The sequence below is a fragment of the Salarias fasciatus genome, chromosome 2 (assembly GCF_902148845.1).
Source record: "Salarias fasciatus chromosome 2, fSalaFa1.1, whole genome shotgun sequence".
Taxonomy (NCBI): Eukaryota; Metazoa; Chordata; class Actinopteri; order Blenniiformes; family Blenniidae; genus Salarias; species Salarias fasciatus.
The window spans coordinates 8,858,136-8,873,603 of NC_043746.1; the positions used below are offsets into that span (position 1 = coordinate 8,858,136).

At 41.9% G+C, this 15,468-nt stretch overlaps 1 protein-coding gene across 4 annotated transcripts; it reads right to left on the reverse strand.

Moving 5' to 3' along the window:
• Positions 1-692: 692 nt before the first annotated feature.
• rnf44 (ring finger protein 44) lies at positions 693-11,685 on the reverse strand. Of its 4 annotated transcripts, none has more exons than XM_030100822.1 (11): positions 11,518-11,685; positions 7,844-8,036; positions 7,372-7,594; positions 7,035-7,202; positions 6,228-6,401; positions 5,941-6,102; positions 5,361-5,476; positions 4,999-5,086; positions 4,644-4,765; positions 4,270-4,369; positions 693-4,152 (listed from the first exon to the last, which is right to left on the reverse strand). In XM_030100822.1, the coding sequence occupies exons 2-11, from the start codon at positions 7,948-7,950 to the stop codon at positions 4,090-4,092; spliced, it is 1,323 nt and encodes a 440-aa protein (XP_029956682.1). In that variant the 5' UTR covers positions 7,951-8,036; positions 11,518-11,685; the 3' UTR covers positions 693-4,089. The 4 variants fall into 4 exon arrangements, with proteins under 4 accessions (XP_029956682.1, XP_029956691.1, XP_029956665.1 ...); XM_030100831.1 differs by lacking the exon at positions 11,518-11,685 and adding an exon at positions 11,354-11,511 and having other exon boundaries at positions 7,083-7,202; XM_030100805.1 differs by lacking the exon at positions 11,518-11,685 and adding an exon at positions 11,354-11,511.
• Positions 11,686-15,468: the final 3,783 nt, after the last annotated feature.

A 15,468-nucleotide genomic window follows, 5' to 3' on the forward strand; every position in this document is an offset into this window, starting at 1 on the left:
TCAACATGAATCCTGCGTGTGTGTGTGCATCCTAAATAACTGCTCATCGTCGAACACTTAATTTGCTGCATTTAAACCTTTTCCTCAGGCAGCAGTCAGGTGAGACACGTGTGATATTGGTATACATCATACATTTATTAGTGAACAACCCTCTCAAATCAGCCACAACAATTAAAAAAAAATATGATTGCACTACTTGGTAAAGCATAACTAGCAACTTTCATTTAAAAAAAGTACAAATCTTAAAAATTTCAAACAGTATACAGATGTATATATAATACACTAACTAGTTATGTTAAATGCTACAAACAATATGATTCCAATGGAATGAAAAATTATAACATTAATAAGAACCATTTTCCTATATATAATATATATTAGTTGTTTTCTCCCCCCACCCGGCCCTCCCCAATACAAACATGGAAAAAATGAGGTAACTGTAAATGTGCAAGTACCAAAGCAAAATATCTGCCTAACACAGAACACATGCCCCTGGCTCTGTTGGTGGGTGGGTAGTCTGGTGTTCAGGCAAGGACCCCTAGAGGCCAAGGAGAGTAAGAACAGTAAACCACTATCCCACCACAGCAAAGAAAGAAAAAATAATAAAAATCAATCATTGGTAAACAATAAATGGCATCTACGGAGCAATCAATCACAAATCCTAAATAAATTTTAGCTGCTTATTGGAACACTTTTTTTTTTGCACCACACAAGCTGTGAGATTATTCAATAACTCTTAACAGAAAGACTACAAGACTCTATTCTCAGTTGTCATTAAAAGTTACCTCATTACCTAGGCCTTAATGGGAGGTTCTCTTTTATTTCATAGGGTAGCTGGATATTGTCAATTAAATATTTACTCCAACAGAATAGTGCTAACATTAACATGAATTAAGGTATCTATATGTGAACAATACATTTTAAGATATTGATACACTGAGAGCAAGAGCCTGATAGGCAGATACAGTACTACACTGAAATAAGTATGACAACACTTTATTCTTTTTTTTTTTTCTTTTAATTCCCTTAAACTATATTGATCTTCACTGACATTGTTCAGGGGTACTGGTATAACATGCTTGAAGAATACATGGGATCCATGACAAACTATTGCATTCACGCAAGTGAGTTTTCATACCTAAAAGCAGAACATCTAGCACCTTTTCACTATGGCTTTTTGATAAACTACAGTAGTTTCAGAGCATGTAATTTTTCAGTCGTTAGGGCAATAACAGTAACACAATGTATGTAAGAATTTCTGGATTCAAGACCAGTGTTTTTTTTTTTTCTTTTCCTTTTTTTTTTCTCTATAAAATGAAGTTAGCGCAATAAAATCTTGTAGTCATTCAGTTCTATTACAAATGTGTGCAGTACAATGCATGGCAGTTATCAGCTGAGCGTTAAGATCCAAACCCCCAGAACCCAAAGCCAACTAGAGCTAAAAATCAGTTGGGATCTGGTCGACAAGCATGCATATTGTGCACCGTTAAATAGGTCCCCGTCGAAATTTTTCAGATATCCTCCACTAACACACTTGTTTTATTTGTTATTATCATTATTTTATTTTATTTTTTTTAAAGTCATGCAAACACCTCTGAAGTAGATTTGGGAGTGAATTAGGTAGGATAGTGTGCGTTGTGGCACGTTTTTGAAAAAAAGGGATCACAACCGCTATGTCTGAGCATATGGTCCGAGTACAAGAACAAAAGTCAAACAGGTTTGAATAATACACTTGTAATGAGTTGCAGTGTACATTGCCTCTTTTCAGTGAATAATATCAACATATTAACTGATCTTTTTTTTCTTGCATGCCTGTCTTTAAATGATGTAATATCTACTATTTCAGACAAAACATATTATAATTGATTACATTAAATTATTTATGGTCTAAGGAAAACGACCAAACTAAATTCAGATATACCCTTTTACATGGCATCCTTCCATTCAAAATGGACTGTTCTCCTTTATTTTCATATACTGAGAGGCCCTGAGTGATTTTTTTTTTTTTAAACTTACAATATATGCCAGCGAATAGATATGTACACATAGGTTAATTCTCAAAGCTGTGGGTTTAACTCATTAAATGGCTTCTTTTTTTCTCTTGAAGGTGGCACACGTCAAAGACTCACATTCACTTAAGAATCTAAAGAAAAAGGCAAGATCCCTTCACATATAAAAGCAAAGGTTACAACTGCCTGTTAGTGCTTACTGGGGCAGTTAAGAGTTAATCTAAAATCAAAGGAGAAAAACAAAAACATCTCTTTTCCCCCCACCCCAAATATATCCTGTTTTTTTTCTTCTTTTTTTTTCACTTTTTTGTTGTTTTTCTGTGTTAACACAAGCGGGGTACTAGAAGTCTAACAGTGTTTCTGCTCTACCGAACACTCCAGCTCTGTCATGTAAAGCCTGTTCTTGACACCGTGGAGAAACAGACAGCTGGCGTGACGCGGAGTGTCACCAGTGACTTCTACGAGTGTTTTCAACATTCTTCTGTCTTCAAACGTTTATCGAAAAGCATTCACACTGAAGCTATACATACAGGTTCTCTTTTACAACACCATTACCATGGCCTAAGACAATGACCTGACCGAGTAACCAGATTATAACACATACCTTACGCAAACGTTGTTAGTGCACCAACTGTTTCCTTCAGCGTATTTTCTCTAGAGGATAAAACCAATAAATAAACCTTAAAAAAAAAAGCATACTTTTAAAACAAGTGGAAATGACAAAGTATTTTCAGGATTAGTCATAGGTTTGTGCTTGTCAAGGTCATTAAAAAGGCAGATCTGAAATCTTCAACAGTAGGCTATATCTGTATATTGGATTTGGCTCATAAACAAAGAAATAAAAAGCCCAGTCTTCCTAAAAGGGGAAGAAAATGTTCATTTCAAACTCACCACTCACTGCACATATTGCTTTCTGCACAGGCCTCCAAAGCTCTATGGCGTCAGCATAGCCTTTGGATGAGGACTCCCATACTCAAACACAGTCAGGGTGGAACCACATGCTAGTCTCCCCTCATGGCGCTCTCTAAATAAGCAAGCAGTTCTTTTAGTATGCTTCTGTTTCTTTTAAAATTTGATCATTTTGGTGGCAATGCTTGATTTAAATATTGCTAGTCTGAATCAAGAGTTCATGCAAATCCTAGCATGCTGCCCTGTATCCAGTGGTTACACAATGCATTGGCTCTGTGAACAGGACAAACATACACACAATATGCACACGCACACACTTGCCGGAGGAACAATGCTGACGTGGAGGGTGGATGTAGCACTTGTGCAGTTATGCCAGATGACCTCAAAAAGACGCAGTCCATTAATCCATGACTGCTTTTTGTTCAGATCTGTGTTCCGGGGGTCGATTATCCGGGGTGGGCGACGCCACCGCTTACAGTCCATAACCTCAGGCTTTAGCAGAATCTGCGTTTCACCACAGCAAGTCACACTTTCACAATAGCATTGGCAAAGTCTAAAACAAGGGGTAAAACTGTTAAAAAGGATCGATACATTATTGCAGAACATACATTATTAACAAGTCACTTTGCCCAACACCTACACAAACATGCATCTATGATGGTTAGGTGTCGCCTCCAAGCACAGATACCCATGTTGAAGTACTCCTATTATTTTTCTGCTAATTGCACAAGGTGTCCAGCCTATCATCCTCCAGGCTCCCGACCCATCTCGTCCAATGCAGGACTCCCATATTTCATGAACACCGCAACCAAATCCACTAGATTAAAAAAATGAAACCCTGTAAACAAAAGCAGCAAATAATGCATTGTAGGGAGAAAATCTTTGGAATCTGCAACAAGGGGGCAGAGAAAGAACTGGCTGGCGATCCCAGAACTCTGGCTATAGGCTGCAGTAGGCAGTGGGTTTCATGAGACTCGGACAATGAAGCACAGCAGAGGTACAACAGGCTCCAGAGACAATCCTGGATTGCTTATTATTCAGGGAGGGGCGGGAGTAGTGGGTTCGTAAGCTATATTTACTGGAGGACGCAGGTTTGGTGGCAGGGGTCCCCAGCTTTGGGACAACACTCTGGTTGTGTGCAGCTTTCCAGTTCAGCACTCAGAGACAGTTCTCACTCCACCTCCCGGTGTACGTCCGAGGCGTCAGCTCGGCAGATAGGACAAGTGCGATTGGTCTGAAAAGTCAAGTGAGAAACAACGCTCAGAACAAAAGCAGGAAACGTGACACAGGGAAACAAAAAGTCAAACAACAATGGCATTAAAAGAAGAGCTTTGTAGACTGACTGACTTACCTTTAACCATTTATCCACACACTTTGCATGGAATTCGTGGTTACAAGGTAATACCCGAAGTAGCTGCCTACACTCAAAGTCACTAAAGCACACAACACACCTGAGGAGAGAAGAACACATGACGGGGACGTTGATCATCTGCACAGAAATTATGTGATTTTTACACATTCATAAAGAAATGGTTCCTACGACATCCCATTAGCATAATGAACACAGTAATCTGTAGGTCGAGGCTAAAAACAGACTCTTTTTTTTTATAGATAGGTCATTTTAAAAATAAACAGAAAACATGCGAGGGCTGTGTGATCTACAACACTGCTCGTTCAGCTTTTTGATCGTCTAACCATTGTATGAAAAGTGGGAAGCAGACTTACAGCGTTTGTTCAGATAGATGATTCTCTGAGTTGAATCTGTAGGACGGAAGTTGCTCTATATCTGCTTTTGTGAGTCCACGTGGTTTCGCTTCGCCCAACCTTTCTGCCAGATTCAGTAATGCCTGAAGAGACACAGAGAGGAGGAAACGTTGACGTTTGAGTAAAGAATATCTACATGTATTCTTTAAAATCACAACACAGTTTGTTGAGGAAAAAAAATGAGCCCAATCATCAGTTTCACACAGCTGAATGTTTTGAGTGAAATACACGACAAGGTCACAAAACTCCAGTTGTGCTTGTTTTAAAAAAAAGGGAAGTCTCTGTAACTGTGAATTATGTGCCCAAATGCACTAACTTCATAGTTCTCCATCTCCACGTCATCCACATCCAGGTCTAGACTGATGGCTGGACCCACTGCTGTAGGAGGCACAGGAAGCATTGACCTGAGCACAAGACGAGACACAAAGAAAGAAAGACGTCAATCTGCTGAGCAAACATTTCCCTCGTTGCAGCAACTTCACAGTGACGGTATGCAACACGTTCCTGCAAACACCGGCAGCTCATTTTTTGGTAAATAAAGATGAGATTGACTTGAACTGGCCTGGAGGGTTGTCGGGACTACAACACCCACAAAGATAAGTTATTTTGTAGAGAAAGATATCCACCTGAAGTCTGAAATGCGTCATGCACAGGGGGCTTTCGAATGCAGGTACTCACAGGAAGTAAGGGAGGAAGCCTGGGTAGTAGGATGGAGGTGGGGGTGGAGGAGGGAGAGGCTGCTGCAACCGGTATCTCTGTCCGCTCACTCGCCGGGGCAGCATGTGGGGATATGGCTGCAAAGAAAGGAAAACCAGGCATTGAAGTGATGGAGATTTTTCAATTCTTTCATTTTACAGTGAAATCAGGCTGAAAACATTATGAATGCACCTTACTACACTAAAAAACAAACTTGGAAGTTGTGTAATGAGCATGTTAAGTAATTAATATGCAGTCTGGCATTCTCCGGTTATGACACTGCTAAGCTTTGTACAGTAAACTAGTCAATTCCACACTCATCTGGTACCGAAGACCCAAATTTGAGATGATTTCATTAAAGTTTAATTAATGCTATATTTATTACTCTACATTGTGCAACTAAAATAATCAACCATAGAGATGCTTAAGATCAAAGATTTTATACAACTAACATTTCAGCTCAACATCACCGTCTGGCGTATGAAGCAGGTTGTGCTAATAAAATGTCTGAGTACGATCCTCGGAAAACAGAGATCTAAAATCGTGCGAGAGCCTCTCTTACCACTCCAAAGGGAAGCTCCTGATGCAGAGGTTCTTGAGGAAGATATTGTAGGGGCAGAGAAGGAGGCAGCGCTGGTGGGTGATGAGAGGGAGGGTAGGAGAAGGTACCTAATGGGTGCTGGTCCCCTCTTAGGTCGACTTCATTCTCTACCCTCTGTAGAGGCTAACAGGAAAGAGAGGCGGGTTACTGGTCAGACCAAAAACGACAGAGTGGGCAGACAGTTGTCCCATGCTTCCATATGTTGTGTGTTTACATTTTAAAACCCATCCCTGCTGTGGAATACTCACCATGCGTGGGTGCTGAGGCTGTAAAGGGACAAACTGGCTCAAAGGAGTAAGGTGCGGCGGCTGGTGGGGGGGCACAGATGGGGTCGGGTGCAGTACAAAATGTTCACTGGAGATCAGGGGTGGAAAGGTTTGATAAGACACCGGTATATGCTGCATGGTGCATGCCTGTATGAGCTGTGGAGAGAAAACAAAAAAAAAAACACAGTTTATGTTTATGTGGAATTTAAACCAACCCGGTAAAGAAAACCAGCATCTGAACAATGAAAGCATGTTTTAAGCATGTAGTGAACATAAGCGATGCATTGAATAACATCACAACACGGACAATGCTACCACAACACTGGCTTGATTAATCAAAAAAGGCCCATTTATGTTCAAATCTCAACATAAAAAGAGCATTATATGTGGAATTTAGTACAAATCCAGGGAGCTTTTGGATGTGTAGCCTACACTAATACCACCAATGGGGCAGAGTGATGTGTGACCTGCTAAAACAAATGAGGACGGAACTTGGAATACAACAGAAATGGCTGATCTCTCAGAAGAAAAACTGAATATGTGCATGTTTATGATATTATCTCTCCTGGTCATCCAGTTTAGACTGGAGGCTTCTGTGTGTAAATTGAGCATAAATGGGCCTTTACCACGCTGTATTTGCTTTATTGAAAACGTCTAAACTAAGATAAAGACTAAGTTACAAATTCAGCTAAGCTTGGTTGCTAGAAATGAACAGTGACAGATTGCATGGCTGGTATGGTGTGCTACATGGATGCCACTGACATTTGGGCTCTTCCTTTTCAAACTCACAGGAGGAGGAAGGCAGCAGAGCAGAGAGAGCTGTCCGCTGAACATTACCGAGCATGCTGGGAGCTGCTGAGCGTTGCACCCTGGAAGGGGCTGCCCGGTGTGGATGGGAAATCCATGGGTCGTCACCGTCGTAACAGTGTATGATATTGGAACTGATCCCTGGTGCATCTTTGAGGAAAAGAAGAGGGAGGGGGAGATGGGGTAATTCCACTGCATTCATATATGACACACTTCTACACAACACCCTGTATAATTTTATATTTGCATGTTATGTGGAAAGCATGTACTTATGTGCGATCAATAGCATAAACCCTTCAACCATGAGACATTTCCTTACCTGTTCATGTAGATCCACCATGATGGGGCTCTGCTGGGGCAGGTGTGCAGCAGGGTGAAGCATGCGTGGTGGTGTGCTGGTGTGGCTGTACTGTCTGGACTCATCTAAAGGAACCTGTTGGTGATGTTGGGAGAAAAGCAGATGATGGAAGTTCTCATCCTGGACCGGGGAAGTGTGGAGCACAGGTCTGTCTCGTCTCCCCCACTGCCGTCTCACCGGTGGGCTGTAAAAGAATCATCACAGGCTGAAGCATAACTCAGAACAAACAGAATGGGACTTTATAGAAATGAGGTTTATTATCACTCTAACTGTAAGGTCAGACCTTAATTGCACTCCAAATCCTTCACACTGTATTAATAAATTAACAACTGAGAGATAGTATGCAGTTTTACGTCACTTTACATGCAGATCAACCTAAATGTGACAAAATATAACCCAGAATTTTTTTTAAAAGACAGGGCACACATTTTACCTTCTCCTGAGATGCACTGGGGCGTTGCAGGGCTCTCCAAGGAACCTCCTCGGGTTTAAGGGGGCTGTTGGTGGCAGCCTATTTACTGCTATTTCCCATGGTCGCATTGGTGACGTCGTGCAGACGAGTCACACCCCGGTAAAGGAAACCGTACAGTGGAGGCACTTATATATGGCCTCTGATTGTCTTTACCCTGCAGGCAAAACACAGATGATCAAATTAACAATCTTTTACTTTAGGACAAGAACATTAAGTGAAACGATGCAAATAACAATAGAAACAGCACATCAATTTGAATTTCTCCAATGCCATCAATGTTGCCAGACTGGATTTTAAAATCGAATACACCACACATTGATTTAACTGTAAAATGAGACTGCATTACAAAACTATTATGTTATTTTACATAAAATTAAAACTTTGAATGATCTTTTACAATTAACCGCGCTATGAATTATTACTTTATACTGAGGCTTTTCAAATGAGACAAACAAGTAAATGGTTAAGCTGTTCTGTTCACAGGTGATCCCAAAGCAATGCAGTTGACTTCTGTTTTGTTTTAATGAAATAAACTTTAACATGGTTGATTTAAAGGTAAACAATTCGTAAAACCAGTTTGCCTCAACTACTTCAAAACAATAACAATGCTTTATTTTTTTTTAAAATTACGACTCACATTTTTTTAAATTATTACTCACATTACATAGTAAAGGCATATAAACTTAAGTTGTCTTCGACGACGTTTAGAAACAAAATAATGATGTATCGAACACTTCGTGTACTTCCAAAGTAATCCAAACATGTCTCCGATATGCTGCACATGTCACATCGCAATAATGTGTAGTTTCTGGAATTGCTAATAGTTTACTGACGCGTGTTTAACCACGGCAGTGATAAACCATTATAAGACTGTGCAGCAGGGTAATTAAAGCGCTATACGTTGGAGGACGTGATAAATAGGGGTCGCTGTAGCCTGGCCGAACAAAAACATGGAAAGCCATGTGCTCCTAAGACAAAGCAACAACAAAAGATGTGGTAGGAGAGCGGAACCTCTCGCCGCCGTTTTCTCTCTGAAGCTACGGCTTTATTAAACCATCTCGAGCGAGTGGACAGAAAAACACTGCAACAATACTTCCTCGAAACGAGAAGCGGCAAGGCTGAGGCAGCCTCCGTTAAAAACCGATGTCCCCTGTTGAAGGAGAGCAGCTAACTTTAGCCAGGCTAGGCTAACGCTTTGTCCAATGTACCAACAGCAGCGGGGAGCTGCTGCTCGGCAGCGCGCGACCACACGGTAAAGAAAGATGCACGGTTATCGCTGCATATGGAGCTTTTAATGGGGCGTGTGTGTATAAAGGTGTATGAGTGAGGCTACAGAACAACCCGCAGCTTACTTTCTTAGCTAGTTTGCTTCCTCGGTGAGAAGAGGAGGGGGGGTGGCAGGTGTTTCAGCCTCCGAAATGTCGCTTCCCATCAAGTTCCCCGTGCACGTAACCCACTCCGACCGTCCGCCGCCGTCCGCCACGAAGCGCTCTTCACGGGTAAACCTCCGCACTGCAGCCTCTCCCGACACAATTTTGACAATGTCCCCCCCCCGACGGACTTGGCGGTAGCTGTTGCTAACGTTAGCCAGCTAGCACACGTTCTCAGCCGCAGCATAGGGAGCCCGGCGGTCCGCCATGAACCCGTCAGAAACCTTCACCTCGGTCACCGGCGGCGTCTAACGGAGTTAGCAGAACCCGCTCGCGGCGCGTGAGAGGCGACGTTAGCTCCGGAGCGTCGGAAAACAGTCCTTGGCGCGTGTGTGTTCCTTGAAATGCATTGTTATGACGAAGCCACGCCCCCTCTCGTCAAACGGCCAATGAGCGCGCAGCAAACGCAGACGGCAGACGTCCAGACAGCCCTGGCTACAGTGTATCAAAACAAGCGACTCTGGCTACAAGGTAGCAAAACAAGCAGCCGTGACTACAGAGTAGCAAACCATGCCACTCTGGCTACAGACAATGTATCCGAACAGGCGGTCCTTGCTTCACTGTATCAAAACAAGCAGTTCCTGTTGTTACATAGAGCTTATAAACATGAAGCCCACTCCCCCTCCCCCCATATATGCCCTGCGAAGCACAGCAGAGTACCTTAAACACAACATTACTCCACTGTGAGTTGATATCCATCAATCAGTATCCATTATTAGGATATTAACGAAACAATCAGTAGCTTAATAACAGTCCAACGTCAATCTATGCACACTGAACCACTGTGGTGATTTTTTTAAATCTCTTTAACATCCTCTGGAAGTATAAGACGGTGGGAAAATAATTCCTCCAACAGACACAGACTTCATAAATTTGACTGTAACTCCTCATATATGCCTGGAAACTCAACGTAATGATAACATGACTCAGACTTTTTAAAGCAACCTTGGACTGCTTGATCAGATTCGTTAAGAGTCTGAGGCTCTTTCTACTGCCCATCACTTTAAATTACACTGTTTTATATTGTCTCTACTTGCATTACTTTTGATTTGTGGGTTTTACCCCAATTTCTGCATATTGTTTCAAGAACAGGCTACAGACACATTGTAGTAAGCTGCTTTTTCATGCAAACTGGTCCATTCAGTGTATTTGATCTGCTAGTTAAGTTAAATGAAACACCACAATATAAAATATTGAGTTGTTACTATACTGAGTTGTTAATGCCTAATAATCCAGAAATAGTCTACAACTGCAAAATGAATACGAGCCATGTTTTTGGATATGTTTGATAGTTTATTGGGCTTTTGATGTTGCTTTAGTCTATAACTGTTAGTCAGCATATAGAAAATAACTACATTTCTGGAGCTCACACGTTTTCCACAAAAGCCAGCAATCACCAGCTGAGCATCACAATTTAAAATGTTCTCTCGAAGCACCAACTCCTTGAGGTCGGGAAGTCATTTGTTGCAAACAGTCTGTTGTGATCCTCACTGGAGGCCACTGTGTCCTACTGTAGACTCCGGTTATGTAATATTGCACTTGCATGATCAAACCAGGAGCACCGCTAGTCCGCTCTTATAACACTTCTTTTTTTCTCCCTGGCTTTAGTTTTGCACACCGTTGAACGCATCCAGAAAACCAATACTATGAGACAGCGCACTTGTAGATGATCATGGTTTGTTTTCTCTCAGAAGCTGCCCACCGGGCCCATTTATCCAGGAAGCGTTAATAAATAATTCCGTATGTTTTTTTGGATGCTTCGCTGCAAGTATCCGTGCAGAGCTGATCTTCTGCGTGCGTCTCATTCGTGCAGCGACTCGATCGCTGACTAAGGAGAGGAGCAGCTGTTTGCAACATAGCACTAAAATGTAAACATTACAACATCGCACTCGGTGGCAGTGAAACAAGGAGGGGCTGGAGGCTGAGCAGGATGACAGCAGCCACAACAAGCCCCGTCTGAGCGGCTGATGCTTAAAACGCGCCGCACGTCCTCAAAATTCAACCCGGAGCGGAGCGACGGCGAGAGGAGGAGAGTGGTTACCTGATTGTTAATGTGCAACCATCTGATCACCGATATTTCCCTTGTAATGTTCACATCTCGTTAGGCTAAGTGCGGCATCCTACGGTCAGCTGTTCCCGTGTGGAACATTCCGTGGATTTCACCACTGCTGCGGAAAAAGAAGGTGCTGAACGTCGGAGTCTCACATTATCGGCCCGGTCTGTTCAGGCTCCGTGCCGGTGTATGGCTTCGTAACACCCGAGACTATTACAGATGAAGCCGCCTGTTCGGGTTTGGAAGTGGAGATCGAGCCCCGCAGTTGTTTGGCTGTCTGCAGCTCCCCGTTAAGGCCTCAGTATACTCCCCCGTCGCCGCCACGGCGTTCCTACGCCGACAACCCTACGCCGCCACTGAACATATCTTGCTCCTGCGTCAAGGGAACGCCCTCCTCTGCCAAGCCGCTGGCAGTCACAACAACAATGCGGCTTCCGTAGCTCCGGCTTTACCTAGACATAGATCTATAGAAATAGATTTCTAGACGTACGTATCTAGACACGCGTGCATTTACCGAACATATATCTGCATATATGACATATCTGGCGACACCGGGCTGTCGTGGAGGAGAGGCTGAGCGGACCGTGATGAAATATTGGTGAAACTAATGAGCTTTTGGACGATTAAAGCCGTTTGAGGAGCGGCTATACACGTAGCCCCGTCTGCTAACAGTGCTAACACTGCTAACAGTATAGGGATGTGCGCCGCTCAATTTTGGATCTATATTTCTCCCGAAGCACTGTTCGGGCCAGAAAAGTTTTCCGGGTGAGTTCTACTTTATTCTATAAACAACGCGAAAGCGGACCAATCACAGCCCTCGACGTTCACGTCACCACGCGTCGAAACGACGCGAAGTCACAATTTTCGGGAGGCGCACGTCAAGCCCCGACGTAGCCCGACGTAGCCCGTCGTAGGGCTACGACGTTCACGTCGTAGGAACGACGTAGCGGCGACGGGGAAGTATACTGAGGCCTTTACACCCCCATTTCTGCGTATTTCCCGAGCAGAGAGCGCACGGCGAGCAGCCATCTTTACCGTAATGGACTGAGAAAAGCGTGTCTGTCTGCCCCAAAAGTTCCAGCCTCGCTTATACCAAGTACGATCATTTGTACCCTGGGAATTTTTCAATGAAAAAAGACTTAATGGAAACAGACGACTGCGCTATCGTTAATTAATCCGCTGAAATGCACAGTGAAATATGGCGCAAAATAGTTTGACATGGTGTTCCTGCATCCAGATTATGACTGAAGGGGCAGTACCTACAGCCTTTGCTGTTGACAGAATTAATTTCTATGTTGGATTATGGGAAATTTACACCTACTGCAGTGGAAGACAAAGCATTGGGCCCCTGGGGGGCGCCAGCAAGCTGCAGCAGGGGAACCTTTAGCCTTTTCCCACCAGGAATTCTTCACATCATAAAACAGAAAGATTTGGGTGATCATAGTAATGATGCTTGTATTAAAAAGAAATTTACCACCACAGTACTATCACAATAAGAATTCTACTTTATTATTACAAATGGATTCTTAAAAAAAAAAAATTGTAATGACAAAATTAACCTGGCTTTCAATGAAAGCATACTTTCTTGCCATCGTGACGTGGTTCAAGTTCTCATCCTCTGAAACATTAAATTAATACTTTTAATACAATTTTTAACTGATTCCTTGTTTATCCAGTACTTTTATTGACTGTAATTTTAAGTTTCCATTTACACTTGAGTGATTTTCCTCTTGGATATTTGTTATCCATCCTCCCCCCTCTGCCTCACTTGAGTTGCCATTGAGTTGTCCATGGTGCCTGTTAGGCAAGGTTTTGGCAGCACGAGGCTTTACTGACTGCAACCTATCAAATATTAAGCTAAGCCCTATTCAGGCTTTATGGTCAGACGCACCAGAAGTACATATTTTTTTGTCAGACGAAAAGTTGATCTCAAATACAGTCTGAGTTGGACATCAGACTGTGGAAAGAGGAAGTATGAACAAAGACGCCTGACTCATGATCTCATAAAAATAACTCGCTTTTACAATGTAGTTTTTATTTTCTCTTTTTACATAGTTTACAACTGAGGCTTGTGTTGACTGGACTTGCTTGCTAACATTTTTATTATGCCTCCACCCTTTCATAATGCCTACTGTTGGGTGAGGTGGACAGTTTTGTTCCCAGCGATATGTCGTAAACCAAAGTCTGATGGGATAACAGGATTGCAGAACATTTTCCTTGACGTAATTATCCAGGATAATAGATTTTATGTAAGTATGGAACTGATATATTTCCGGTTCTTATGCCACATGTTTAAGTTGGTTTTGAATAATAATAAAGGTAATATTAGAATAAGATTGTGAAACTATCAAACATGATGGCACTTTTAAGGCATTCAACTCCATTATGAGCAGTGAAATTTCAGATGGAAATTCAGTTCCTAATAATTAGGTCACCTGATAATCTTATGTTTTATGGATGTCAAACATCACATTGAGTTGACAACTGATGGGAATAATATTTGTTCCTCTTAATCCATAAGTTTTAAAGTCAATTTTTTTTAATTGAGCATAGGAACAATTTTAATCCAACACAAAAATAATATGAGGTAAAAGGGGTTTCAGTTATCTCTCTTTCTTTTTTATTCCTGCTATGATAATATTGTTCCCAGATTTAATTGGTATTTTGGTTTTTCTCTGACGTTTTCCAACGAAAACACACTACAATGATATAACTTATTGTCCCACATAGAGAAATTACTTTTGGACAGGTTCAAGTGAAAAAGAGAATGTAAAATGGAGCTTTTTGTAAAATAACTCATCTGCAACTCCTTAAGAAGTAAAGAAGAGAGTGAAGCACACACAGGTAAAGACACAGCAGTTTGATTTAGGACCCATACTAGTGTGTTAAAGTACATACATTACATTAAAAAGTCTTCTTTTGTATCACCGCAATGGATTCCCTTCAAAAGACAAACATCTTGAAATATGCCACATATTTACATGTGAGAGTATTCAGATGTACGGTATTTCCAGATTTACCCCAATTTAGAGATTCTCTCGACAGACATTTTCAGTGTCACCATTAAAGAGGTGTGCCGCTCCACTCTGCTTTGTCTGAAACAAAGTTGTGATTATGAATGAAGCTGGTGGGTGCGAGGGAGCACAATGTGTGTTTGTCTGAAGCCTTTCAATTGGGACAGCAGGCCAGAAAAACAAAGTGGAGGGGGGGTTGATGAAGAAGGTCCTCATTAAGGATTGGATCTGGGATTCATGAAGAGAGATGCGAGACTGGTGATTGGCTCGGATGAAGCACGTTTCAGAAAGACCCCTGGTCACGTTAGGCTTTGTCACCATGACAACAGGATCACCCACCGTGAAAGGGACGGCTCAGATGTTCGTCTGGGTCAGCCGTGGACACTGCTCCGATGGCATGATGCTGTGTTCATGGCGGCTGGGCTGACCAGTCAGTGATGGGAAGTGTTTACTTGATAGATGTTGGTTCTCATCAACACTCAAATATGTATGTGAGAGAAAAAAATAGTTTTTTTCTTCACTTTCTGAAATCTTTGATCACCTTTTACTGAACCAAAAAGGAAAAAAAAAAATCATAGGGAGAGGTTTGAGTGCTGTAAAACAGGCTGGACGTTCCTTGTTTGTTAATCATTGAAGTTTATAGCAGCAGGACGATAGTCACAGGAGAAGCAGGAGGCAAAGGTCTCAGGAGGGAGAAGTGCTTTGTGAAAGTCATCTGGTAAGTTTTACTTCTCCTTTTTCTCCATTTCAAATCTACCTTTTTAAATGTTTCAGTGTATTGTGTTTAGTAGCCTGGTAGTACTGTATATCATGAAGAAAGCAAAAGCTGTTCTTGTGGGCTACAAGCAGTGAACATGAAACTTGTTGATTTTAAAAAGATTTGTATTACTAATACAATTTTATTCAAGTTGTGCAACTGTAAAATTTCATTATAGCCCATATTGATCTCAAGGAATCATGATGATGATTGTTCCGTAAAGATTTGGAATGATGAATTATTGTTTTATTTTTCTGAAGTTCTTAAGCCAAGTTATAAATAGGTGGAGAGAATAGAAAAACATGGTAAGTGGGTTAGAGAAGCTATAATTG

What these genes read in the sequence shown, in the direction of transcription:
- rnf44 (XM_030100822.1), bottom strand. Translation starts at nt 7,950, where the DNA reads ATGCGACCATGGGAAATAGCAGTAAATAGGCTGCCACCAACAGCCCCC. An exon ending in AGCCTCAGCACCCACGCATG is followed by an intron (nt 6,103 to 6,227) that starts GTGAGTATTCCA and finishes CTTTCCTGTTAG; the next exon opens with CCTCTACAGAGGGTAGAGAA. An exon ending in TGGAGATGGAGAACTATGAA is followed by an intron (nt 4,766 to 4,998) that starts GTTAGTGCATTT and finishes GTGTCTCTTCAG; the next exon opens with GCATTACTGAATCTGGCAGA.